The sequence below is a fragment of the Rhinatrema bivittatum genome, chromosome 5 (genome assembly GCF_901001135.1).
Source record: "Rhinatrema bivittatum chromosome 5, aRhiBiv1.1, whole genome shotgun sequence".
Classification (NCBI taxonomy): Eukaryota; Metazoa; Chordata; class Amphibia; order Gymnophiona; family Rhinatrematidae; genus Rhinatrema; species Rhinatrema bivittatum.
This window is the reverse complement of record NC_042619.1, coordinates 297,527,614-297,554,733: the sequence shown is the minus strand read 5'-3', so window position 1 is coordinate 297,554,733 and position 27,120 is coordinate 297,527,614. Positions and strand designations below refer to the sequence as shown.

The 27,120-nt window shown below is 42.8% G+C and overlaps 1 protein-coding gene across 1 annotated transcript in view; it reads left to right on the top strand.

The window, feature by feature from the left end:
* The window catches only part of LOC115092825 (tetraspanin-15-like), a 466,288-nt gene that overhangs the window by 279,652 nt on the left and 159,516 nt on the right, over window positions 1–27,120 (top strand). The window contains 1 exon segment of the mRNA XM_029604161.1: window positions 22,854–22,970. Within this exon segment, the coding sequence (XP_029460021.1) occupies window positions 22,854–22,970 (117 nt within the window).

The window sequence follows — 27,120 nt, the reverse complement described above, 5'->3', positions numbered from 1 at the left end:
TTCATGGAGTGACCCCTAGTCTTTCTATTATCCAATAGCATAAATAATCGATTCACATTTCCCCGTTCTAGACCTCTCATGATTTTAAACACTTCTATCATATTCCCCCTCAGCCATCTCTTCTCCAAGCTGAAAAGTCCTAATCTCTTTAGTCTTTCCTCATAGGGGAGCTGTTCTGTTCCCCTTATCATTTTGGTAGCTCTTCTCTGTACCTTCTCCATTGCAATTATATCTTTTTTGAGATTTGGCGACCAGAATTGTACACAGTATTCAAGGTGCGGTCTCACCATGGAGAGATACAGAGGCATTATGACATTTTCCGTTTTATTCACCATTCCTTTTCTAATAATTCCCAACATTCTGTTTGCTTTTTTGACTGCCACAGCACACTGTACCGACGATTTCAATGTGTATCCACTATGACGCCTAGATCTCTTTCTTGGGTTGTAGCATCTAATATGGAACCTAACATTGTTTAACTATAGCATGGGTTATTTTTCCCTATATGCATCACCTTGCACTTATCCACATTAAATTTCATCTGCCATTTCAAAGCCCGATTTTCCAGTTTCATAAGGTCTTCCTGCAATTTATCACAATCTGCTTGTGATTTAACTACTCTGAACATTTTGTATAATCTGCAAATTTGATAACCTCACTCGTCGTATTCCTTTCCAGATCATTTATAAATATATTGAAAAGCACCGGTCCAAGTACAGATTCCTGAAGCACTCCACTGTTTACCCTTTTCCACTGAGAAAATTGACCATTTAATCCTACTCTCTGTTTCCTGTCTTTTAACCAGTTTGTAATCCATGAAAAACCATCTCCTACTTTCCCATGACTTTTTAGTTTTCTTAGGAGCCTCTCACGAGGGACTTTGTCAAATGCTTTCTGAAAATCCAAATACACTACATCTACCGGTTCACCTTTATCCAGGTGTTTATTAACCCCTTCAAAAAAATGAAGCAGATTTGTTAGGCAAGACTTCCCTTGGTTAAATCCATGTTGACTGTGTGCAATTAAACCATGTCTTTCTATATGCCCTATGATTTTGATCTTTAGAGTAGTTTCCACTATTTATCCTGGCACTGAAGTCAGGTTCACTGGTCTATAGTTACCCAGATCGCCCCTGGAGCCCTTTTTAAATATTGGGGTTACATTGTCCACCCTCCAGTCTTCAGGTGCAATGGATGATTTTAATGATAGGTTACAAATTTTAACTAATAGGTCAGAAATTTCATTTTTTAGTTCCTTCAGTACACTAAGCTGCATACCATCCGGTCCAGGTGATTTGCTACTGTTTAGTTTGTCAATCTGGACTACTACATCTTCCCGGTTCACAGTGATTTGGTTCAGTTCGTCTGACTCATCATCCTTGAAAATCAGCTCCGGAACTGATATCTCCCCAACTTCCTCATTAGTGCAAATGGAAGCAAAGAATTCATTTAATCTTTCTGCAATGGCCTTATCTTCCCTAAGAGCTTCTTTAACCCCTCGGTCATCTAATGGTCCAACAGACTCCCTCAAAGGTTTCTTGCTTCGGATGAGTTTTGCCTCTATGGCCAACTTCATTTCAAATTCCCTCTTCGCCTGTCTTATCAATGTTTTACACTTAACTTGACAATGCTTATGTTTCATCCTATTTTCTTCAGATGGATCCTTCTTCCATTTTTTTAAGGATTTTTTTTGTGGCTAAAATAGCCTCTTTCACCTCACCTTTAACCACGACGGTAATCATTTTGCCTTCCTTCCACCTTTCTTAATGCGTGGAATACGTCTGGACTGCGCCTCTAGGATTGTATTTTTAAACAATGTCCATGCCTGTTGAAAATCTTTAACCTTTGCAGCTGCACCTTTCAGTTTTTTTCTAACTATTTTCCTCATTTTATCAAAGTTTCCCCTTTGAAAGTTTAGTTTTAGAGCTGTAGATTTACTTATTGTCCCCCTTACAGTTATTAGTTTAAATTTGATCATGTTATGATCAATATTGCCAAGTGGCCCCACCATCCTTATCTCTCTCACCAAATCCTGCTTTCCACTAAGAATTAAATTTAAAAAAGCTCCCTTTCTTGTTGGTTCCTGAGCCAATTGCTTCATGAAGCAGTCATTTGTTACATCCAGGAACTTTATGTCTCTAGCAAGTCCTGTTGTTACATTTACCCAGTCAATATTGGGGTAATTGAAATCTACCATTATTATTGCACTGTCAAATTGGTTAGCTTCCCTGATTTCTCTTAGCATTTCATTATCTGTCTGACCATTTTGTCCAGGTGGATGGTAGTATACTCCTATCATTATACTCTTACCCAACACACATGGGATTTCTACCCATATAGATTCTACTGAGCATTTAGTCTCTTATATGATCTTTATCCTGTTGGACTCTATACCCTCCTGGACATAAAGTGCCACACCCCCACCATTGATCCTCCCTATCATTGCAATATAATTTGTACCCTGATGTAGCACTGAACCATTGGTTATCCTCCTTCCACCAAGTCTTTGTGATGCCAGTTATGTCAATCTCATCATTTGCTGTTCTACACGCTAACTCTCCCATCTTACTTCTTAGATTTCTGGCATTGGCATACAGACATTTCAAAGTGTCGTTTTTGTTTGTATTAACAACCTGCTTTTCAGTTGTTAGGGATAATTTGGAAATCATTAGCTTCGGTGATTTTTTACATAATAGGCACATTTATTTATTTATTTATTTGATGCTTTTCTATACTGGCATTCTTGATACAATCATATCATGTCGGTTTACATGGAACGGGGGTACAATAACCTTAGATATTAACAAAGCGAAGAGAAGCCGAAGTTACAATAAAACAGGGGTGCTGGAACTGGGGGAAGAGGAAGAACAAAGCATAAGTAACTCAACAGCAAGAAGAGCAATTATTTACATTGTGCTGAATGTACAGTAATGATTGCTAAGTTGAATCAGTGAGTTTCTGGAAAGGCTTGTTTAAATAACCAAGTCTTAAGCCTTTTTCTAAAAGTCACCAGGCAGGGTTCTTGTCTGGGTTTGGGGGGAATAGCATTCTATATGGTTGGTCCCGCTGAAGAGAAGGCCCATTCTCTGGATGCTAGATGATGGGTGGATTTGGTTGAGGGGGCGAGCAGGGATCCTCTATAGGCTTCTCTGATAGGTCTGGATGAGGTGTGTAGTCTGAGTGGGAATTGAAGGTTGAGAGGGGCTGTGTGAAGGCTAACATCCTGCTGTCCTCAGAGAGCACTTGTTACAGGTAAGCAACTCTGCTACCTCATGTATATATATTTTTAATAGCTCCAAGAGAGATATCCTTCTTGCCTTTGTGAATTTCAATGAATGCAAATTCTTTGATCTAATAGAATTTTCAAGCAGTTCAATTTTATTATGTAAAGTTAAAGAATCCTTTACTTTAGGCACAACTGAAGATTGAACAGATGAAATCACACCATGTACTGGTTCCATCTGAGTCTCCAAATACCCCAGTCTGCATTCTACATTAGCCAATTTTGAAGAGACTCCAACAATATAGGAACAGAGTTGTATCACAGTTTGTGCTTGAGAGGATTCCATTCACGAGACCACCTTCCAGATTTCTTTAAGAGTGATACTTTCAGGATCGGGGTCATAAGCTATGCCATACTGGTTCAGAACAAGGGTCCATCAAACCCAGTATCCTGTCTCCAACAATGGCCAAGCATTTTTGGCAAGTACCCAAAAATTAAATAGATTCTATGCTACTAATTCCGGCAACAAACAGTGGCTATTCCCTATTGATTAATAGCAGTTTAAGGATTTCTTCTTCAGAAATGTATCCAAATCTTTTTAAAACCCAGCTACACTAGCTGCCTTAACCACATCCTCTGGCAACAAATTCCAAAGCTTAATTGTGCGAAAAATAATTTTCACTGATTTGTTTTAAATATGCTACTTGCTAATTTTATAGTGCCCCCTAGTCCTTGTATTATCTAAAAGCATAAATAACCGTTTCACATTTACCCGTTCCTTTCGTGATTTTTAGACCCCTCTCATATTCTCCCTTAGCCAACTCTTCTCCAAACTGAACACCCTAACCTCTTTAGCCTTTCTTTAGGGGAGCCATTCTGTGCCGAACGTCTCTAATCTCTATCTCTGGAGGTGGTCTTACAGCAATTGGGATTAATGACATAGCCCCGGAACCTTCCTTCTCTGATGGAAATGTCTTATATTAAGAGGAGCACAACCCTCAGTCACAATGGAGGAGCTCAAAACTGGTGAAGAAGATATAGCTCCAAGCTCACCTGACTAAGGTAAGGGTGGAGGGGTTGGCGTGCCTGCACTAAATGAGACTTCACCTGCATCTTCTTCAGACTCCCCAAGAGGATAGACGGTCAATTGTGCGAGGTGCAGGTCCATAAGTCCCTATGTAGGCATGGAGGTCGAAGGATAAAATGCTATTTTCCCCTTCCTCCTCTTTCCCATTTCGTCAGGGTAAGAGAAGAAAAAATGCTCCCAGGAGCATGCCCTTTAGGTGCGCAGTTTTGGCGCGCCACTGGTGCTGCACTGCTAGGCTTCAGAATTTGTATCCCTAGTGCTCCCGGGAGATGGCCTCAGGACTCCTGGGCGTCCTCCACAGTGCCTGAGCAACTCAAAGCCGGGAGGAAGAGAAAACGTCTGGTGCCGGAAAGCTCTACAGCCCATCGCAGGGCTTCAGAACATGTAGCCCTGGCGCTCTTGGGAGATGGCCTCAGGACCGCTGGGCATCCTCCACAGTGTCGGAGCAATTTGAAACCAGGAGGAAGAGACAGTGCCTGCTGCCGGAAAGCCCCCATCCTTTTTTTCTCGTCCTGATTCACTGTACAATTCTACAGTAAAGGATACTTTTGATTGGCATTTTTAGTTGTTATTGTTAATGTGAAAATCCTGAAATTTCACTTTTTAAAGAATCAGTGGGGTGATTTTCACAGATTTTAGAAAGAAAGACGTGAGTTCTGGCGGGAAATCTTTTATCTGCAAGATCTGTCCTAGAAGGCTTTCATAAATGTGATATAACACTGAAATGTGAAAGGACTGCTGTAAAGGCTTTTTTTTACTCATTTTTTTTCTTTCCCTTTGAGCACAATTACAAATGAAACCTAAAACACATGGCATTTCTTGCAAGCTGGAAAGCACCTTAGTTACCCTTCTCTTCATAGCTACGGCATCTGGCGGCTCAAAGCCCTTCAGGGTGCTTGTTCAAGTCCCTTTTCAGCATGAACCTGCTGCCTGCACTCTTCCACTTCCTCACTCGCTGAAAGGAAAAGGAATAATAAATGTCCAAGTTGTGCCTTTACTATTTCTTCTGGGCAGATCAGCTTTTCCCAGTCTAATGTGCTTCGTGGGCTTGGGTTGAAAGGTCTTCACCTCGCCTTTCTCCATCTCAGTGTGCTGCCACTTTTCGAAGTAATGGCTTGAACAATGCCCATTGTCCTCTTTTGCCTTCCCTTGTTCTGCTTATTGACTGGACATTGCTGGCAAGCATTACAGCATCATTAAGAAGAGAAAAACTGCCCAGTAGGCAAAGTAGCCAAACTCTTTTACAGCAGTGCACTTTTAAATTGCTTCCAAAATGCTAAAAATAATAATTTTGTTAAACTGGTATAGTAGTCTCACTTGGTTAGTACACAGAAATCATATTAGTGTACAGAAATCCTGCAATTTTCGCATAGGTCCTCATAGGATTTATATAATCTCTAAAGCCTGTTTTAGCTGTAGAGTTTGTTTAAGATAAGATATTTCCCTTGCTTTTTGCCTATTTTGTTCTTTATCTGTAAATCTTCACATTTCTTCAGGGAAAAATTCTCACTATAATACTAAAAAAAAACCCCAAAACAACCCAGCTTCAGGAAAATAAAAATTGTAGAGGACTGGATGACACAGGAGGTGGGCATAGGTCTACAGAGCCTGGATTGTTCAGGGGATAGGCCTCTAGGACTCGATGGCTTAGGACGGTAATTCCCAACCTGGAGTCCATCCACGAGACCATCCCAGGGGGTCCACTGGAAGGGAGTCGGCCAAAGTCAACTGCTGAAATAAAAGAGCAGGCCGACCTCACCTTTGTGGATCTCTGCTGGAAGGCTGCTGCTAAGTCCACTGCCTGATCCTATGCCGAGAGGCGGAGAGGAAGGTTGCATCCTCAAGAAGCACAAACCAGTGTAGAGAGGAAGTGGGGAAGAATGTGGGTGATTGCCACCATGAGACGGCGGGGGGGACGACACACAACCTGCCACCAGCACCTTCAACAGCCATGGCTGCACAACCAGAGGTGGCAAGCTGCTACATGTGCGTCTGCTGCCCTTATGGCCTGGGGTGGCTCAAGGCAATCTGCTGCCTGAGGCGAAGGATGAAATGCACCCCCCCCCCCCAATGGCCCGGTGCATGTGAAATTACTGAGGGCCAGGGCAGGGGAAAGGCAATGGAGGGTGAAGTGACTTGCCCAGGGTCTCAAGGAATGGCAATAGGATTTGAACCCTGGCTTCCCTTGTTTGCAGCCCATTGCTCTAACCACTGAGTTTTTGGGCCTGTTGTTTTTTTGTTCTCGGTCTTCGGTGTCCGCACTAGGGGGCACCAGAAAAATGTTTAATGGGATGGGGAGGCCTTTGGCCGCTCCACCTCCTGGGTCTAGAAATAGAACTCCTCCATTCCCTATTGCTTGCCTCTCAGCCTTCTCCAGGATCTGCCCCCTCGGGGTGTGAGAGGTTGGTGAATGGTGGGAGTCTGTGTGTGTGACACACTCTCTCTTAGGGCTGATACAAGACAAACTTTACAGCCTTTCATTCCTCCTTTCCTCCCCTCTCCACCGCACATTATTAAAACTTATGTATTCTTTTCCATTTTAAATTTTATTAACTTCCCCAACCTAAAAAGGCAGCTTACATATGGAAAATAAACATTCAAAGTACAATCTTCTGAAGTAAAAATATCATTTACAGCAACATATATATTATACACTGCAAAAAAGCACACTTTCAATAATAATAGTTTAATAGGCTTAATAAACTACCTTTCTCATGGTAATCAAGGTGGTTTACTGGATCGCATATGGTATTAGGCCTATGGTAAAGTGCACTGGGTGTGAACTTGGCCCACAGAAAGCCAGGAATAAACAGAACTACAATCCCAATATAGTAACTGCCAGCACTCAACCTATGAAAACGCCATTCTGCAAATATTACATCAGGCCCTAAACCCAATACATATTCTATTAGGAAAACAGATTAAAGCCAGATTGTTGTAAATCCCTATACAGAAACTACATGCTAGCACAATACCTAAAGCCTCAGTTACACAAGCAGAACACAGATAGACTCTCACCAGATACAGAATAAAGAGATCATAAAATATAAATTGAAACGTGCAGACTAAAACTAAACTGGAAATCTCAAGAAGCCAAACTCTGTAAGCAATGCAAACACAATCAAGAAATATAAAACATTAAACATACCAATAAAAAGAATGTCAAATCTGCTGATAAATTCAGCCAATTAAAAGCACGTATAAAAATGTTTAAAATATTACCAAACACTAATAAAATATTTCAAAACAGAAGATATATCACATCCAATAATTAAAACTAACAAGGATAAAACAAAAAATCTCCCACTCTCCATACCTGGGAACTTCAGATTTCCAGCCCTCCTGAGATGGCCGTAGATTGGAGGAGGGTGCACAGTCTTTAACCTCTCTTACACACATATATATATAGGTACTCTCACACACGCACATACATGTGCGCAGGCATTCTCCCTCATAGACACACACATACACACAAAAACCCTCTCATATACACCTTCTCAAACACACACACACACACACCACCACCCTCTCATACACACACACTGGCTCCTTCTCTGTCAGGTGTACAGACATGCTGGCTCCCACTCACTTCTGCATACGCATAGACACACACTCTGGCTCCCTCTCTGTCAAGCACACATATACACGTGTTTCCTCTCTCTCAAGCACATGCTCACGCTTCCTCTTTCTCAGCCCACATGCTTACATGTACCCACATGCGCACTCTCTCTAGCAGGCGAACAGGACTGATTCCTTGCCAACAGGGGGCCCTCCTTTAGTTAGGCTGCTGGGCAGGATTCAATCCCCTGGCAGCTGTGGTGCCTCCTCTATTGGCCTCAGGGCGGGATGTGATGCCCCCAGCGGCCACGGGGCCTCCTCCATTTCTGCCCCCTGGGCAGGACGGAATGCCCCAGCAGCCGGGGCCCTCTTTCATTTGGGCTGCTGGGCGGGATGGGATCGCCCGGTAGTCACGGGGCCTCCTCTATTTCGCCCGCCAGGCAGGACGAGATTACCTGGAGGCTGGGGCCTCTTTCAATTGGGCTACCGGGGGGGGGTTGAGATCTCCTGGCAGCCACGGGCCTCTTCTCCTCTTTCATAGCCCCGCTGGTCTTTTTGTGACCGGGGGTGCAGGGAAGGGGGTGAGCTGTGCACTACATCACATGAGCGCAGATTAAGGAACATTGCCAGAGGCCATGTACCTTCTTCAGTTCGGCCACTGGGTGGGATGGGAAAATAAAGCGCCCCCCCCCCCCCCCCCCCTCAGTACGCCAGTGCCCGGCGTTTTCTGCTGCTGGCCAAATCCAGAGAGCTCCCAGTTATGCCAGCCACACTGTGGATTTGCCAGCTCCTAAGAGGCTTTCAGCAAATCCTTCAAATACCGCAGGACCTTTCTTTTGCTGGCGCCACCAGCACTGCTGTCTTTACTGCCGCCAAAGTTTGCCTGAATGAAGGGTGGTGAGGTGGCTGTGGCAGGAAGGTTTTGCAATTTTGCTGCCACAAAATCTTGCCGCCTGAAGCGGCCGCCTCCCCCTGCCTCATTATAGAACCGCCCCTGCTGCCGGCATGAAACTAAATGAGTAGGACAGCCAGTCTGAGTGGCGGTGGGAAAATGGAAAGAAGGGGACGACAGACAGGAAAGGTAAGAGGGGAGCACACAGGGGTTAAAGCACTCAGAAAAGAGCCTTAAGAGAGAGAGAGAGAGAGAATACTTGGGATGGTGCCATGGGGGGAGAGAATAGGGAGGGATAGGACCAGGGAAGAGGCCACAAAGGGAAGAGAACAGGAGGGAAGGCATTCAGGAAGGGGCAATCGGAGGAGAAAAGCAGGGCAGCTATTATGGGAAAGATCTTTAGATGAAGAGCAGGAGGGAGGGAGGAAAAAGTGCAGCAGAGAAAACACTCAGGGAAGGGAGCTAAAGAGCAAAAAAGATGGAAGGGAAGTTATTAGGAACGGGGCCATGGGTGGAGGCAAGCTAGGGTTTTCATTTGATCAGGTCACACAAACTTTCTAATAACTTATGAAATCTATTTTGCCCCATTACTGTTGCTTATCCCTTGAGCCAGTAATCAGTCATATAGTAAGATACAGATGATAAAGCCCAAACTGGTCCATCCAGTCTGTCCAATTGAGATTCCTCTGCTTTGGGTAGATGAGCGCTCAATTCCCACATGCAACCCAACACCAACTTCCCCCCGTTATCTTGTCTTTTTCACTTGATATCACAGCCCTTTACCCACCACTGCCATCGCAGAGCTGGTGCAAGAGTATTAGGTACCTAGGCAAATTTTACAGCCTTGCGTGACCCCCTCCCATACATACTATTAAAAAATTATGCAATTATAACAGATTTTGTATGGAAAAAGACATTCAAAGTACAGTTTTCTGAAGTAAAAAATATGACTTACAGCTCTCATTAACACTCAACGAGCTGAATCCTGCTCATTTCCTGGACCGTCTCTGCTGTTATTCTCCTGCCAGCTCCTGTGTTCCCGTGTCAGGTGGGTTTCCCCCCTGCCAGCTCCCGTGACGTCATCTAGGCAACGGCCAGTTAAGGACCGCAGCGAAGCCAGAGGCACCGTGCGCCGGTGCGTTGCGTGTCGAAGGAGCACGACAAAGGCGCACACCCCTTTGTTCGCCCCTTCATTTGCCCTGCGTGTGTCTTTTATTGTTCTTTTATCCTTTCTGATTTTCTCTACAACCTTTGCTTCCCAGCTAATTTGCTTTATAGTCTTTACCTTGGAAATTTCCACCATGACTGGACATGGTAAATATGGTCATCTTAAACACTTAGCTCGGAAACTTAAAAATGTTTGTAGAAACTCTCTGATTTCTAACTCTCTCCACAACTGCTATTTTATTTTCCACCTTTTCCCTCCTTCTATGCAACACCCAATCTGTTAGGAAAAAGACCCCCATCATTTTCAACTTAATCCTAAAACACAAACTAGATTGCTTTTTGATCATCAAATCCTGGCTTACTGATACCAATGCTGTGACTATTAACAACCTCTGCAATAACAATTATGTCGCTTTCTCTGAACCTTGACCCAATCGCAGAGGTGGTGGTTTGCTTGCCTTAGTCAAATCTTCTCTTTCTTTCTCCCTGCAAAAAAAACTTTACCTTCTATGCACTCTTACAAAATTCTTCTGATCTCTACCTCAATTATCAACCTTGGAGTAGTTTACTGTACTCTGGGACTCTTGCAGACCAATTTATCCCCTTTACTTGAAACGATATCCACTTTACCAATGGACCTCTCCCAAACTATTCTCGCTGGCGATTTCAGTCTTCATATTAACTCCAATCCGCAAACCCATGTTGTTACTTCTTTTCTAAATGCTTTGTCTGGCTTAGATTGGGAACAGTCAACATTCCAACCCACAGACTGGGCCGTTCCCTTGATCTTGTTTTCTGGAACTCTCTCTCTGTGTCCCTGACTCCTGAGAAGCTTTCTGCTGATCCGGTACCGTGGTCTGACCACTTTCTCATTTCTCTCTCTCTAAAACTACACCGCTCTACCCCTTTTGGTAATCACAATAAAAATATATACAAAAGGAAAAAGATGATGTTTTTTACGAATGCCGGTATATAAAAGTTATAAAATAAATAAATAAATAAAAAATATGTCCCAAAACTTTCATTGAATCATTTATTCCAAATATGCCCACCTCACTTGCAAATAATATCAATGACACTGTATCCGATTGGAACTGGGCCATTATTTGTACTTTAGACCACATTGCTCCTATTAAGCCTTGCTCACTTAAACCCAAACCCAGCTCCCCCTGGTTTTCTTCTACCCTCCTTTGTCTAAAAACTACCCTAAGACAACATGAACGGCCATGTCATAAATATTGCATACCTGAAACCAAGGACTGTTTTTACGGATGTATAAAAGGGAAATTAACACTGCAAAAAAAAACCCTTTTATGCTAACAAAATCCTTAACCTCATCCTTTCAAAATCTATTTACATCAGTTGATATTACTCTGTGCAACAAAATTGCTGAACACTTTAAGAATAAAGTTACTACAATATCACAAGAGTTTACCCACCTCCAAAAGCTCCGCCCCATCCGATAGATTATACTTGGTCCTCCTTCACTCCCATTGCTACTTCTACATTAACATTTACTCTTCAAAAACTGAAAACTTCCTTTTCACCATTCAACCCATGCCCAGGATAGCTTCTAAAAATTTTGTTCAATATTGCTAGCCCTTTTCTCAGTCAAATAGTGAACCAATCTCTCAATTTAGGTATTTTTCCCGAAATTCTCAAACAAACCTCTATTCTCCCCATACAAGAGAAAAAAATCACACGATCCCCTAAACCTCAATAACTTAAGACCCATTGCCTCATTCACTTCCCTTGCAAAATTAATTGAATCCGTTTTCTACATCGACTCACTGAATTCCTAACTAATAATGACATTCTCCATCCCAACCAACATGGGTTCCAAAAAGACCACAGCACTAAAACTCTTCTTCTTTTATCATTCGACACCCTTCTCCGTGGCTTTGATTCTAACACTGACTACATTCTTGTATTTCTTGATATCTCCACTGCATTTGACACTCTCAATCACCAAATCCTTCTCTCTGGATTACGATCCATCTGACTTTCTGTCACTGTACTTAAATGTTTCGTATCTTATCTCGATAATCGTCCTCAACGAATTAACATTGGTTCCCATTCCTCTGACTGGTATTTCCTTTCCTCTGGTGTTCCCCAAGGTTCTTCTTTATCACCTATTCTATTCAATAACTACCTACTTACCTCTCTGTCATATGCTATCTGGACTTGGTATTCAATTCAAAATTTACACAGATGATATCCAATTTCTGGTCCCATATAATTCTTCCTGGTCCAATATGCTTTTCACAGTCAGTCTTTACATCACTACAATCGATACTTGGTTTTCTCACAACCGCTTTAAACTCAATACCTCAAAAAACAAAATCCTATTCTTATCTTCAATCTCTCAGTCTTCTTAGAGCCCCCTCCCTCCCTCCCCATCTCTCCCTTAATTATTAATTATTCTTCTGATCTTAAGATACTTCTTATATTAATTATTTTTCAGATCTTACACTTGCCTTCTTATATTTGTAAATTTTGTATCAGGCTATCCATCTGCCCCTTAAACCTTAAATTTGCTGTATAAGCTTGCCATGTTCCCTGCACAAGCTTGCCATGTTCCCTGCACAAGCTTGTTATTTCCTCTGCATAAGCTTTTTATACCCTCTGTATAAGCCTGTTATGTTCTCTGTATAAGCTTGTTATGCCTGCCCTTATGCTCCCCTCTCCCCTTGTATTTGCCTCCCATCCCCCCTGTATAAGCTGGTTACATACCCTGTATATACTCCCTTTTCCCCCTATTTAGCTTTTAGTCCCTTTACACTGTAGTTTCTCTTTCACATGTGCAAAAGTTACTAGTTCGTTATAAAGCCTGTTGCTGCATTCTTATCTCTGTTAACCGATGAGATGTTCACAACGACTATCGGTATATAAAATTTCTAAATAAAATAAATAATAAATAAAAATAAATAATGGTCTCTCTATCCCCATTCTATCCAAAGCTCGTAACCTCGTTATATTTCTTGACTCCGATCCGTCCATGACCTCTCATATATCTTCATTAGTAAAGAACTCTTTTTTCAAACCACACATGCTCAAATGTCTACATCCTCTTCTCTTTCCTCAGGATTTCCGTACTGTTCTCCAATAGAGATGTGATTCAGCCGAACCTTTCAGTTCGGCCTTAGTTATCGGCCCACCACAGAAAATTTCATTTCCCATTGTTTGGGCCGATTTTTTTTGGCTGTCCCGAACCAAAAAAATACCCCATCTCAACCCTTCAGATTTAATTTATTACAATCCCCCACCCTCCCGACCCCCCCAAAACATACTGAAAGTCCCTAGTGGTCCAGCGGGGATCCAGGGAGCGATCTCCCGCTCTCGGACCATCAGCTGCCAGTAAACAAAATGGCGCCAGTGGTTCTTTGCCCTTACCATGTGACAGGGGCTATCGGTGCCATTGGCCGGCCTCTGTCACATGGTAGGAGCAATGGACGGCCAGCACCATCTTAAAAAATGATTTGGGCCATCCATTGCTCCTACCATGTGACAAGGGCCAACCAATGGCACTGATAGCCTGTCACATGGTAAGGGCAAAGAGCCACTGGTGCCATTTTGTTTACTGGCAGCTGATGGCCCGAGAGCGGGAGATCGCTCCCGGGTCCCTCACTGGACCACCATAGACTTTCAGTATGTTTTGGGGGGGGGTATGTATTAGGAAAACAAAACAAGCCAAGCTGTTATGGATCCCTACACAGAAACTACATGCTAGAAGAATACCTCATCTTGATCAACTATGTAGAACACAGACAAATCCTTACCATATACAGAAAAAAGTGACCATAAAATATAAATAGAAACTTGCAGATGGAAACTGCAACAAGTCCAGACTCTGCAGATAGGACAAGAATAGAGAAACAGAAACATGACTATTCCTCATAAAACATCTTAAAAGTAAAACATTATTTCAATATGGTTCATTAAAATTTCAAAAGAGCTGATGAATAGAATAACTTCCAATAATTAATAACATGCAACCAAAAAAACAATATTTCAAAACAGCAGACAAAGTCCAATAATTGACAATATCTTAAATTTCTGTTCTGTCCAGAGAACATCCAGACAGTTGGCAACTCTAGGGTTAGCAGGATAGAAACACAAGCACTCAAAAGGGGTCACGGGGGGGAGAGCAGGATAGAGAGAACCAGTGAAGGAGCCACAGAGGAGAGAAAGCACTCAGGAAGGGGTTGTAGGTTATAAGGGAAACAGGGTAGGAAGGAAGGAAGGTACTTGGGAAGGGGCCATGGCGGTAGGTGGAAGGGCCATAGAAGGCCAGAAGGGAGAGCACAGTTTATGGAGGGGAGAAGTAGCCGAGTGGTTAGATCAGGGGGTTACGAACCAGGGAGACCAGGGTTCAAATTCCTCTGCTGCTCCTTGTGACTTTGAGCAAGTCACTTTATCCTCTATTGCCTCAGGTATGAACTATATAATATATAATATAATATAATATATGAGTCGGGGCAAAATAAAGGAGCGGGGAGGGGGGGGGGGGTCAATAGTGAGCCAGCAGCCGCACTGCACACTATCGCTCCCATAGCGCCTATGGGTAAGGTGTGGTCAATTCCGGCACTTCTGCCAGCAATAATGTGTAAAACTTTATCGCCTGCAGCGGTACCGGCATCAAAATTTTTCAACCCTTCCCGTTTCCCTCATTTAAATGTTAACGTCGTGATAACGGCCCATCGTGTTTTGATGAATGGCCCTGTTAGATTGTAAGCCCTCTGGAGACAGGGAAATACCTACAGTACCTGAATGTAATCTGCTTTGTATTGCCTGAAAAGCGGAATATAAAGATCGAGTGAGTAAAATAAATACCGTAAATATCAGAAACTATCCTTTAATATTAAGATTTATACATTGCAAATGATTCTGGAATGCATATTATTGCATTAATCTGATTTCCATTTGGCACTGACCTGCATGTAGAAATTAAAGCAAAGCATGTGGAGGTCCAATAAAGTTTTTGCAGGTGAAAAGGGGGTCCATGCTCCCCAAAAGGTTGGGAATGCCTGGTTTAAGGGCTGGGCGCAGGGATGTTGAGCTTGTCAGCTTTAGTTTAATTTTTGATTTATATTCCATCTATCATGACAGTATAGGTATTTCTCTATGCCCAGAGGCTATACAATCTAACGGCCTGGTTTACTAAGGCTTTTCTCTCATTCTGTGTCCTAGTAAAGAGGGTCCTAAGTTTGTTTCTGAGGCAATAGAGGGTGAAATGACTTGCCCAGGATCACAAGGCGTGAGCTAATGGTTTTCCTGGTTCATAGCTTGCTGCTCTAACCATTAGCCTATTCTTATACCTTAGGACTAGAGGAATACAAAGCATTGTGCCAGGATGCAAAGATGCAAATTTTGGCTGCATGTCACCCCAAACCAGTCAGTCTCAGTTAATGTAAGTAGAAAAGGATCTTCAGGGTATTTCTCATTATGCACATTGCTCCCCTGCCTGACTGCTCTGCCTTTGCCGGTTTCATCATAGTGCAATTTGCTTAAATCTCACAGCAAATCAACAAGGCATTTGACCAGCAGATTTCACGGAGCTGTCAATTTCCTCGGGGCATTCATAGAAACATAGAAATGACGGCAGAAGAAGACCAAACAGCCCATCCAGTCTGCCCAGCAAGCCATGCACTCTTTTTTTTTTTTTTTTTCTCATACTTGTTACGCCTGGCTTTTAGTACCCCTTAGTTCCATTTCCCATCCACCCCACCACCAATGTAGAGGGCAGTGCCGGAACCACATCCAAGTGAATATCTAGCTTAATTAGGGGTAGTAACCGCGGCAATAAGTAGGCTACACCCATGCCTTTGTCCACCCAGACTATGTAATTCAGTCCTTGTTGGTTGTTGTCCATATACAGATCCTCTTTTCCACATTCCCCCTGCCGTTGAAGCAGAGAGCTGTGCTGGATATGTATTGAAAGTAAAGTATCGGCTTATTTGGTTTGGGGAAGTAACCGCCGTAACAAGCAAGCTACACCTCACCTCTTTGTGAATGCAAATCCTTTTTTTTTTTCTTCCACATTTCCTCTTGCTGTTGAAGCCTAGAGCAATGATGGAGTCTCATTAACCGTGTGTATGTACATTGAACAAGGGTATTATCTCCAGGTAGTAGCGCTCATTCTCGAAAGCCACATTAACAATCAACAAATATTGAACAAGCCTAATAATTGGCAATACCTATAGCCTATGTCCTCACCGGTAATTTTACATACTCTTACCCACCCCTCTGCTTTTTTTTTTTGAGCATTCCTGTGAACTTATTGTTGCTTGGAATGTATCTTAGAAATAGGTTTTTCAGATTTCCTCTACGGCAGCTTGCTCAAAATGTTTATGGCCGAGGCCATCCTCAGCAACCAGTTCTCTTCAAAGTATTCGGAGCCAGCATTTAGCTTACTAGAAATATAAATTCTGTTGTTTGGTCAGGTGACAATTCAGCTGGTTGGACAATAAAGAGCCTCTAATTTTGACTTTGAGAGCCCGTTCAAGGATATGTTTGTTTGCCAATGACAAGTTGGACTCTGCCGGGTTATTCCAATACATTCTGCTAACCTCCGCCAGCTGCCAGCCATAGCGAGTGACCACGTGTAAGATAGCACTCCTTATTTATGACAGTTTCTGTCACCTTCCTCCTTTGTACCCCACCATCTTGCGAAGATGAGCATGCAGGGTCCCCTATTTAGTTCATTACCCTTCCCTTGCTATATCTAACCACAAAGGTTTGTAATAATATAAATAGCTCCCAATGCTTAAGAACATATGAAATGCCATGCTGGGCCAGACTAGTGGTCCATTGAGCCCAGCTTCCTGTCTCTGATGGATATCAGTGCTTGGTAAACCCCGATATGAAAGTCTGTTTCATATTGTATGGACTTTCATATTGGAATTCACTGGATTAGCGTAGCTGTTGTCCAAACAGCCAACTGCCTAGGTCCCCTGCATAGCCTGCTAGACAGATCTGGCTATGTGAACACCTGCATTTCCACTAGGACATTTCTAAGAGAAAAATTCAGGTGGTTAGTGGTTCGTCTATGGTGCTGTGCTCAGGGCTTGTTGCAGTTCAGCAAAGAAACACGTCAGCAAGTCGAGTGAATGAGGAAGGGTCAGATGCGGCTATATTAAACCAGTACTGTGAAGAGTGTCAAGGGCTGCGTACGCGGATGTGGCTTTTGGCTCTCATTAATGGCTTCATTTTGTAAAATTGCCTGTGCTTTAGTGAAACACAAAGTCATATTAAGAGGCTCTTTCTACAAGCCTGTCTTAAAGGCAGTAGCTAAGCTAACGGAGCACACAGTTGTTTTAAAAAGAGGGAATACATTAAAGTGCAAGAAACTGGACAAATGACAAAAAAAAAAGGTTTGGTTTCTTTAATTAATGTGCAGCTGTCACATCTCCAAACCTTAAAGAGCTGTCAGAGAAAAAAAAAATACTCCCTGCATACCACGGCATAATTTTTCATCGCCGAGGTAATTATAAGCCTCTCAAGTCGAATGTTGATTAATGTAGAAAATTACTGCCTTCTCCAGCACCTTCCATGCTTATTGAGAATATCTCCAGGGCTGTGTTTGAGCAAATAGCCCTGGAAAATAATATAGCATACTGAAGGCAAAGATCAGAGGTGGTGTGGAAAGGGTCATCTTAGCGATAAAAGAGCAGAAGGTGTAGGGCAAATTATACTGCACTTTAATCTGCGAAGCGGGGGACATTGCAGTGAAAGTATCCCGTTGAAAATGATAGCTAAATTAACCTACTGGAGTCTGTTTAGAATCAATGACTGGTTTATTTTATTGAGAGAAATCTGTAGTACTGGGGGGGGGGCGGGGGGGTGAGGGTGTATCTGTGTGTGCAGCCAAGTTGAAAGCCAATTATAGAATGATGTGCTTGCATTATATATGAGCTACATTCATAGGTACTAAGACAAACAGCAACCAAAGGTGGACGCATGCTGATGTACATCAAACAGATGATGAAAGAGCGGGATAGGGATAGGCGAACAGGTAGACTGGTTAAATGCCGCTTTAAGATTGGACGTCCCGCAAAGAAACCTGCGTTCTGCCAGCAAAGGTTTATTAACGTTACCTTCTGTTCACTCAGCCCATCTGAATCAGGTTAGAGATAGGGCTTTATCACTGGCAGGACCCAATATTTGGAACATGCTTCCAACAGCTCTTGGACTTGATACCAATTTTAAACAGTTTGGGGTGGATTTTAAAGGGTTACGCCCGTAACCCTTTAAAACCCCTCCTGTGCGCCCCGAGCCTATTTTGCATAGGCCCGGTGACGCGCGCAAGCCCCGGGACACGCGCATGTCCCGGGGCTTGAAAAAGGGGGCGGGGCCTGGAACCTGCAGGCACAGCGGCAGGCTCCGACCCGCGATCCCGCCGCTGTGCCCGGGATCGCGGGCGGGCCGTTGGCCAGCGCACGCAACCTATGCCTGCCCGGAGGCAGGCGCAACTTCTAAGTTAAAGGTAAGGGGTGGGGGTTTAGTTAGGGCTGGGGGGCGGGTTAGGTAAGGGAAGAGAGGGGAAGGTGGGATGGGCGGAAGGAAAGTTCCCTCCGAGGGAATGGAGCAAGGCTGCGCCGACCCCGGATTTTATAACATGCGCGCGGCTGCACACGCATGTTATAAAATCGGGCGTATATTTTAACATCTGCCCCTTTAAGCGTAATTTAAAAACATGGCTTTTTAGCAAGGCCTATACAAGTCAGCCTTAGCAAGTTATACTTTTTAGTTTTTGCTTTTACCTTTTAATTCGTTTCTGACACATGCCTACCTGAATTTTTAGAGAGCAAAGTTTGATGTTTTCATTTTATTTTATTGTGTTTATTCTATTTTATGAATAGTATATTATTACTTTTATCATTTTGATACTGAAGTTTTAGGTTTTCTTTCATGTATTTTATTAGATCTGTTTTAGAAATACACCTGGGGCAGATTTTAAAACCTGCGCGCGGGCGCAGATTTGTTCGCGCAACCCGGTGCGAACAAATTTACGCCCGAATTTATAACATGCGCGCGCTGACACACGCATTTATAAAATCCAGGGTCGGCGCACACAAGGGGGTGCACAATTGTGCAACTTGCGGTCGCCGAGCCGCACAGGCTGCCTCCATTCCCCCCCCCCCACCTTCCCCTATCTAACCCACCCCCCAGCTCTAACTAAATCCCCCCTGCCTGCCTTTGTTTCAAAAGTTAAGCCTGCAAGATAGGCTCGGCCCGCGCAGAGGCAGCTTAGGGTAGCTTTTCGGGGGTTACGCGCGTATCCCTTTGAAAATCTACCCCCTAGGTTTTATATTGTTGTACATTTATATTATGTTGTGAGCCATTACGCTGGTCTGTCCTAGTGACATTATACAAAACCTAATAAATAAATAAATAAATAAATGTCTTCTTTTGGTACCATAGGCCCTCATCAGGCTGTACTTGAAGTATGGGGTTCAGTTTGGGTGCCCTTCATACAGAAGAGCATCCAACATTTAGATAAGGTGTATAAAGGGTTACTGACCAAATAAAGGGTGACATTCAGGCCTCTGTACCAGGCCAGAGCTATTTTTCTTAGAAATAAAACCTACAAGAAGGGATTTAATTACATTGCACAGATATTTCAGTGGCTCTTATGGGAATCTTGCAGGTGATTTCTTTATTGCAAGAGCAGCAAGCAACCAAAGGATGGATCCTCATGGGCTAAGGAAGAGATTTTAGCAGGGCCAGCTCTAGGGCAAATGGCACACTGGATGATGCCCACCCCTGATCCTTGGTGTGAATTAACAGGGGCAGGCTGCACATAAGCAGGACCAGTGCAAGAGTATTAGGTGGTGTTAGCGAATCTTACAGCCCTTGACCTTCCCCCAATCCATGGCCCTCTAAATACACAAGTAAAAATTATGAGGGAAATTTTCAGATGTGCATGTAAAAAAGCACCTAAGCTTTTTTCAAAACCACAAAATATGCGCATAAATCCATGAGGAAATCTGCGTGGTATGCCAGGGGGAGCTAACATGTATGTGTAAAAGTTGCTATTTTAAAACCTGCGAAGATGATACGTGTATGTCTTTCATTTGCATATATTTACCGCTGCTCAGTTTCTGGTGTAAGTGAGCATAAACATTTCAAAAGTGAAAAAATGACTGGGTGTGGGGTCTGGGTGAAACGGGGGGACTTCAGGCTGAAGAGTCAGGAGGGTCTTACGAGCTGCAATTGGACTGGGCAAACTGGTAGACTAATTGGGAAAACTGGTAATTTCCTTGCTACATGCATGTTATAAAATCCGTGTGAAAAATCGATTTACGGGGATAAATGTGCCTTATTAACTTGCATAAAATCTGTTCACATATCCCTTTAAAATTTGAAATACAGATATATGGGTTTATCACTTGCATAGATTTTTCCAGTTCAGTTATGATTTTTGTGGCTAAGTAACGGCTGTACAATGGAGCTAATGCATGGCAGACATTATTCATTGATCAATACATCTTAGTAGAAAAAACTTTTATTGTAGATATAGTCACATCAGTGGAGTACATTAATCAAAGATATCTTAATAACGAGAGCAGAAGGACCCTGACACGGCCTTGTTTCGCATCAGGGCTGCGTCAGGGGGACCAGACACTGTGCATATCTGTAAATAAGAGACAAATATATATGGTATTGAACTGGATGGCTAGCACTGAACTTGAAGATATTGCTATCTAGTGATGTGCATTCGTTTTTCCTGAATTAGGCAATTTCAACAAAATTGCCTAATTTGGTATGGTTTGGGGGAACTGAAAAATGAAAGAAATTTTTCAGAAATTTCGGAAAAATTCGTTTTTCGTGTTAGTGCACACTAACTCCCGTTAGTGTGTGCTAACTTTGACCCTAGTGCACACTATCAGGAGTTAGCATGCACTAACTCCAGATAGTGCGCACTAACACGAAAATCAGAGCCCCCCCCGAAAAAAAAAACCCCAAACCATGGGAAATACTAAATTTCCCGCAGGGGTCCCCGAAACGAAGCCCGAGACGATAAGGCTTAACGAAGCACATCTCTATAATGCTATCAACATAATCAAACAACAAAGAGAGAAAAGACTACTAAAAAGAACAATGAATAACATATATATGCCCAATGAACCGAAAAAAGAAAAGGGGGGAAGGAGGATTGGGGGGGGGAGGAGGAAAAGGGGAGAAAACTGAAAGAGGGGAAGCAAAATAGAAAAAATCAATTTGAGACAAGAAAACAGGTAGATAACTAATAAATTCTATAAAGGGAGGGCAGGGAGATGGGGAGGAGGAAGGGCGGGGGGGGGGGGGGGGTGTTTGCACTTATTGGTATTTATACCTTGAATAGGAAACTCCCAGATGCAAATGATCTTTGAAAATGAATGTGAATGATCTGGGGAGAACAAAAGAGAAAAAAGAGAGTGGAAAAGGTGCGCAGCAAGCTGGGTCCTAAAGTGCTGAGGAATTACAGAAACGGGTAATCGCTGTACTTATGTAGGGCAGCAAATACATGGCAGGTAAATCTGTGCTGAAAAGTAAACATGGGCATGAGGAAAGGAACCAAAATGAAACATAAAGTCCCAAGTGTGCAAGAAAAGGAAAGTTACCTTATTGGTGAAATGTGTTCAGACAAGACATGAAAAAGATGAAATGCATATTTAATGAGGGGTTCGGGCGCAGGGCGCAGATCGGCTAAGGATGAGCCGACCGTGGCGTAAAAGGCGGTATTAAGCCTAAAAAAAAAAACTAATTATAATATTACTCTACACAGGCTGGAACAACTGGCAGGTATATAACAAAATCGGCCTGGTGCCGGCATTAAAGAGAATGAAAACTTAAGAAACACAGGAAAACAAAACTAATAATAAAAGCCGTGGATCAACCGGAGACACTAGTCCCGGCTCGCAATTGAATATGTTCACGATAAAGTCCGACCGAGAAGCTAGAACGAAGGAGCTGGGGAGATTACCGCTTAAAGAAGATCTTTAGAAACGCCGACCCCGATTCCCAGGAGAAGTTGAAAGGGTATAAATCTTTGAACTGTCAAAAAAGAAAGGAGCATGCATGGCGATTAAAGGAGCAGTACTTAGATGGACAAATTTGAATTTATCCGGATAAATAACTCTTACATACCCAGATAAGTGCTAATCAGACGGATAAATCAGTATTCGTCTGGATAAATACCACTATTTTTCCAGATAAGTCCAAACTTGCGCAGCTTGTGGTTTTTATGTACACGAGCATATGTGTGCACGTATGTACTTGTATGTTGTAGCCTACACATATCATTGGTGTGCAGGTTATAAAATGCAGTAATCCTCTTTTATTCTATCTCGTAGCCCATAATGAAAAAGTTCAGTGCCCTATTAATCCAATGCTTTTGCCTTGAGCCATGGTTGGTTCTATGTCTCTGGCCCTCAGTATTCTGAAGAATACTGGGATTTTCCTCTGATCAGCAGAGGCCAGGGTGATCTTTGGCCAGCTCTGTACAGGGAGTGAGACAGGCCTCACAATTCACAGATCCCAGCCACTGTTTAACAGTAAGGGAGACACCAAATATCTAATCTCTTTCCCCGGTAATACTTTTCGGAGAATTTCTGGGTGCACTTCTCTTTGCGATGATGTAGTTTAGATGAGTTAAAAGTGCTGGTCCAGGGACTTAGATTTCCATATTAGGGGTGAAGTAGGAATGTTTTAACACCTTTAAAGAACTGAGCATAGATGCACAGAAGGCGGTAGGGGAAGGAGGTACTACTTCCTTCTCCTAATATTGGAGCAGTTAGGCAATCAGATGGACCGCTGGTCTCTTTCAGCCTAACCACCTATATAACCATGAATAACGTAGTTGTCACCTCTTGAATGATGCTGTTTAAATGTTCTTTTCTTCACTTGATTAAGTTGGTTGTTTATTAATGTATCTTTAAACAGTTCTCCTGCTGCGGAGGGGATGACTACGAAGACTGGAAAGTGAATCTTTACCATTCATGTAACAGCACAGGCCCACTGGCTTGCGGAGTTCCATACACCTGCTGTCAGGTGAAAGAGGTAAGATCCAAGTCTGTAAATTGTGAGGAAAAGCTTCTCAGCTTGGACCAGGACCGGAGATAGGCACTCTCCTGGTCAGTTAACAAGAGGTTCTCCTGCTGGCCAGACAGAAGGACCTCTCACGTTAGCTCTCCAGAAGTTGTTACCTCTCACCACTAGAAGGCTCGTTGCAAACTGCTCACAAGAGCATTTGCCTACCATGGTACCTGAGGGTCACAAACAGGTCTGGTTTTCCAAGTTATCTGATTCTCAGACCAAATGTAAGCAAGCATGCATGAGGAATGTTTACAGTGGATAATCTAAGAAGGTGACAGTCCGGTGACTGGTGAGTTTGGTAGAAACAGGAGTTCTTCAGGCTGTTTACTATTTATTTATTTATTTATTTATTTAAGTGTTTTTATATACCGGGATACGTGGGGAACATCATCCCGGTTCACAGATAACTGAACATAGCAACAAGCTTTACATGGAACGAGTTACAAGGAGAACATTAATAAGGTAACCGTGATAAACAAACCGTGATACTACAAAGTGATGAGTGGACTCATCGAGCCATAGGCAGTCCCAGTGTTTTCAGTGACCTTGCCCATTCCCATAGATGTCACTTGCTTTTCAGTAAATATCACTGTATATTGGCTCTGTAAGCACAGTCTGTGCTCGGACTGTTCTGTACTTACCTTTACTCAGGAGTTGTCTTCCGTGTGATGAGAAAGTGAAGTAGTGATCTCCAAAACACAAACAAGTCCACAGCTTGCCTCATTTCCCACCAAGTGATTCTTGGGAGCTACATGTGGTTCTTCAAGGCTGTCACCGTAGCTCTTTTATGTTGCTCACTTTTTGAAATAGCGCTTATTACTTAGGAAACAGTACTTGTGTTTTCAGGTGGAAAGAACAATTTAGAACAAGACACTCTAACATTTGGCTGACTAAATAATAAGATTGTGTACTACTGTTTTACAAATATGGGCCACAACAGCCTCACTAAATAGAAATGTAGGGTTGTAGGGCCTGTGCCACAGACTATACTAAATCACAAGCACAAAAGGGTGAGCTGTAGACCACTCATCAAACAGTCAACAGCAGCGCACACGGGCAGATACAGTAAAATACGCGGGAGAGCCGGCACTCCGAGGCGAGCGCCTGCTCTCCCGACGCGCGCCCAGGCCACTCTCCTGGGCGCACGATTTTCTATTCAAATGAGGGACCGCGGTAATAAGGAGGCGCTAAGGACACTAGCACATCCCTAGTGCCTCCTTATTGACAGAAGTGGCGGCTGTCAGCGGGTTTGACAACCAACGCTTAATTTTACCGGCGTCTGTTCTCGAACCCGCTGACAGCCAAAGGTTCGGAAAATGGACCCTGGCAAAATTGAGCATCCATCTTCCAACCCGCGAGCCGCGGGCTTATTTTTTTTTCTTTTTATACAATTTTTTCTTTTTTTTATTTTTGGGGCCTCCGACTTAATATCGCTATATTAAGTCGGAGGGTGTACAGAAAAGCAGTTTTTTCTGCTTTTCTGTACACTTGCCCGGTGCCGGCAAGTGTACAGAAGTTAATTTCTGAGAATAAAATGTGCGGCTTGGCTGCACATTTTACTTTCTGGATCGCGCGGGACTAACTAATACGCTCATCAACATGCATTTGCATGTTGCGGGCGCTATTAGTTTTGGGGGGGTTGGCCATGCATTTTCCACGCGCTATTACCCCTTACTGAATAAGGGATAAAAATAGCGTGGCCAAACGGGGGCTAATGGTGCGCTCGGTCGAGCGCCCTATACTGCATCAGCCCAACAGTTCCTCAAATAATTACACCACAACAGCCAAAAGCGCTGTGGGGAAACTCTATCATCACGGGAACTGTGTATTTTAAAGACCAATGTTTTTTTGAAAATCTTGCATGCAATTAAAATTTAATCCAAAAATCTTTTGCTTTTTCTTAATTATTGAAAACAATTTGATCTTGCTCTTGCTACTTAGCTTTTGTTTTTATAGGTGAGGAATCCAAACCGGTTACCCGACGCTGTCAGCGTTTCGAGAGCACTGTTAGCAGCTCTCTGCCTCAGGGGAACTTGCCATCTTCACAATACGGATCCTCGCCCATAAAAAAGCTTAAGTATCAAGAGCAAGATCAAATTGTTTTCAATAATTAAGAAAAAGCAAACAGCACTGCCAGAAAAGCAGAGAAGTATTTTTTAAAGCTTTCTATTCCATTGTGCTTTAGGAGGAATTCTTGCCACCAATTCCTGCCCACTGAGAAGGAGAAAGAGTTTGGACGTTTGAACATCTTTTGGGACTTTATACCCCCAGAGGGTCGTTTTGTCACTAGAGATTCCACTCCTCTCTCGGGCTGCCCTCCTTTAACCTACGGGAAGGTTGGGTTTATCCTAGTGTTTGCCAGCCAGAGGGACACTGACCTGGCTCTTAAAACTAAGAAAGAGACACTTTTGGATTATTCCTTTTTTTTGCAAAGATAAATTGGAAAATGTATGTTGTGAATTGGACTTTTAAGTATTTTTAGTTGCCGTACCAGAGTGTACAGCATGGTTAAAGGTACCCTCAAATAAGGCATCCCAAGTGTGAGTACTTGTGATCCAATGAATATCGAAGGAAGTGAGAGATGATGTGTGGGTCCCCATCACCTAGGGTCCCAGAAGTTTATCCTCCTCCCTGCTGGAATGAACCCCAGTTCCTTGGTGGCCTGATGCAAAATGTTGGTGTGAATTGAGAGGAAACAGAGTCGGGAACTGAAATGGCTCCAAGAGGTCTCCGAAGAAGGGATTACAATTGCCCAAAAAGGCAGCAAGGATATTGGAATGAGCCTTGTTTCAAACTAATTGGTAAATGTGTTTCAGAAAGAGATAAGTTTATAATCTTCATTAAAAACTGACTAATATCCACCTGTACTGCTGTACGCAGGATAGTCGCATAGGGATTCAGAGGGTCTGATGATGAATTCATTGCAGCCATAGTTCAGACATTCTCTTTCCCAGACATGGAATAAATTGAATCTCAGTTCATCTCGGTACTCCCTGGTGAGGATACTGGCTGGCTGGTTTTTCCTGGAAAACCAGCACAAATGTTTATTTTAGTCAAAAAATAATGAGCAAACATAGCACACTGAGAGAGGACAAGCCAGGTATTATTGATTTTCATTGGCTTTTCCAGGTTACGAGTAAAATATTCATTCAGAAAGGTTCATGAGGACTGTTGCCAGCTTGTTGAATTCTGACTGAATATTAAGATTTCTTAGCAGCATCGTTCATGGCTCTGTACGTTTTTAGCTTTCATCCTTATGCCACTAAGTCAGCCAGTGAGTAAGATCTCCACTAGCGACATTCAGCTCTCCGTAAAATCAATTGGACTTCTCTCAAAGTAGAGATGAACCATGGGGCAGAAAACAAGGACCACTGAGGGACTAGTTTAATTTGTGCTAACATATCGATAGTGTTTGAAAGGGCATCAGATCAGCCATTCGCCATTGAAGACATATGGGAAGGAGATAAATCTGATTAATACCGACAATAGCCAAGCCTTTAATTGATCAGGCTTAATGTGTACTCGTTTGGGAATATGAGTTTTAAAAGTAGGGAAACTCTTAGTGACAACAACAGTGTAAACAGGTAATGATCAGACCAGGGTATCCCATCAGTAGACACCCCAGAGATGCCATGGGAGAAATAAAAGATTTTATGGTCCCTGTTTATGGGTAGGACCACATACAATCTGGTCCCAACCAAGTGCAGAGATTGTTTAACTTTATCGCAACTAAAGGTTGAATGAATTGTCAGATCTAGATTTAAATACCTTTCGGAATGATTGGATTCCATCATCTGAAAGTTTACATGCAGGACTGGTTGACAACTGATATGCAACTTTGACTCCTACAATGGAATGTCTCCTAAAAGATAGGCATACCGATAAAAGATAATAAGGTTAATATGCCATGGTTCTCTAATGTTTTGGTCATGAAAAGGTAGGAAATTCGTAAAACTGAGTGACATTGGCGTAAGAAAAAATCACAATGTGAAAAAAACCATTATTTGATAACTTTGAAGACTTAATAGATTCTCTGTTCAGAATGCAAAGAGAACCTTTTATTCAAGTCTGATAACTCACTAGGCTGAATCAAGCAATTTTTTTATTTTATCTG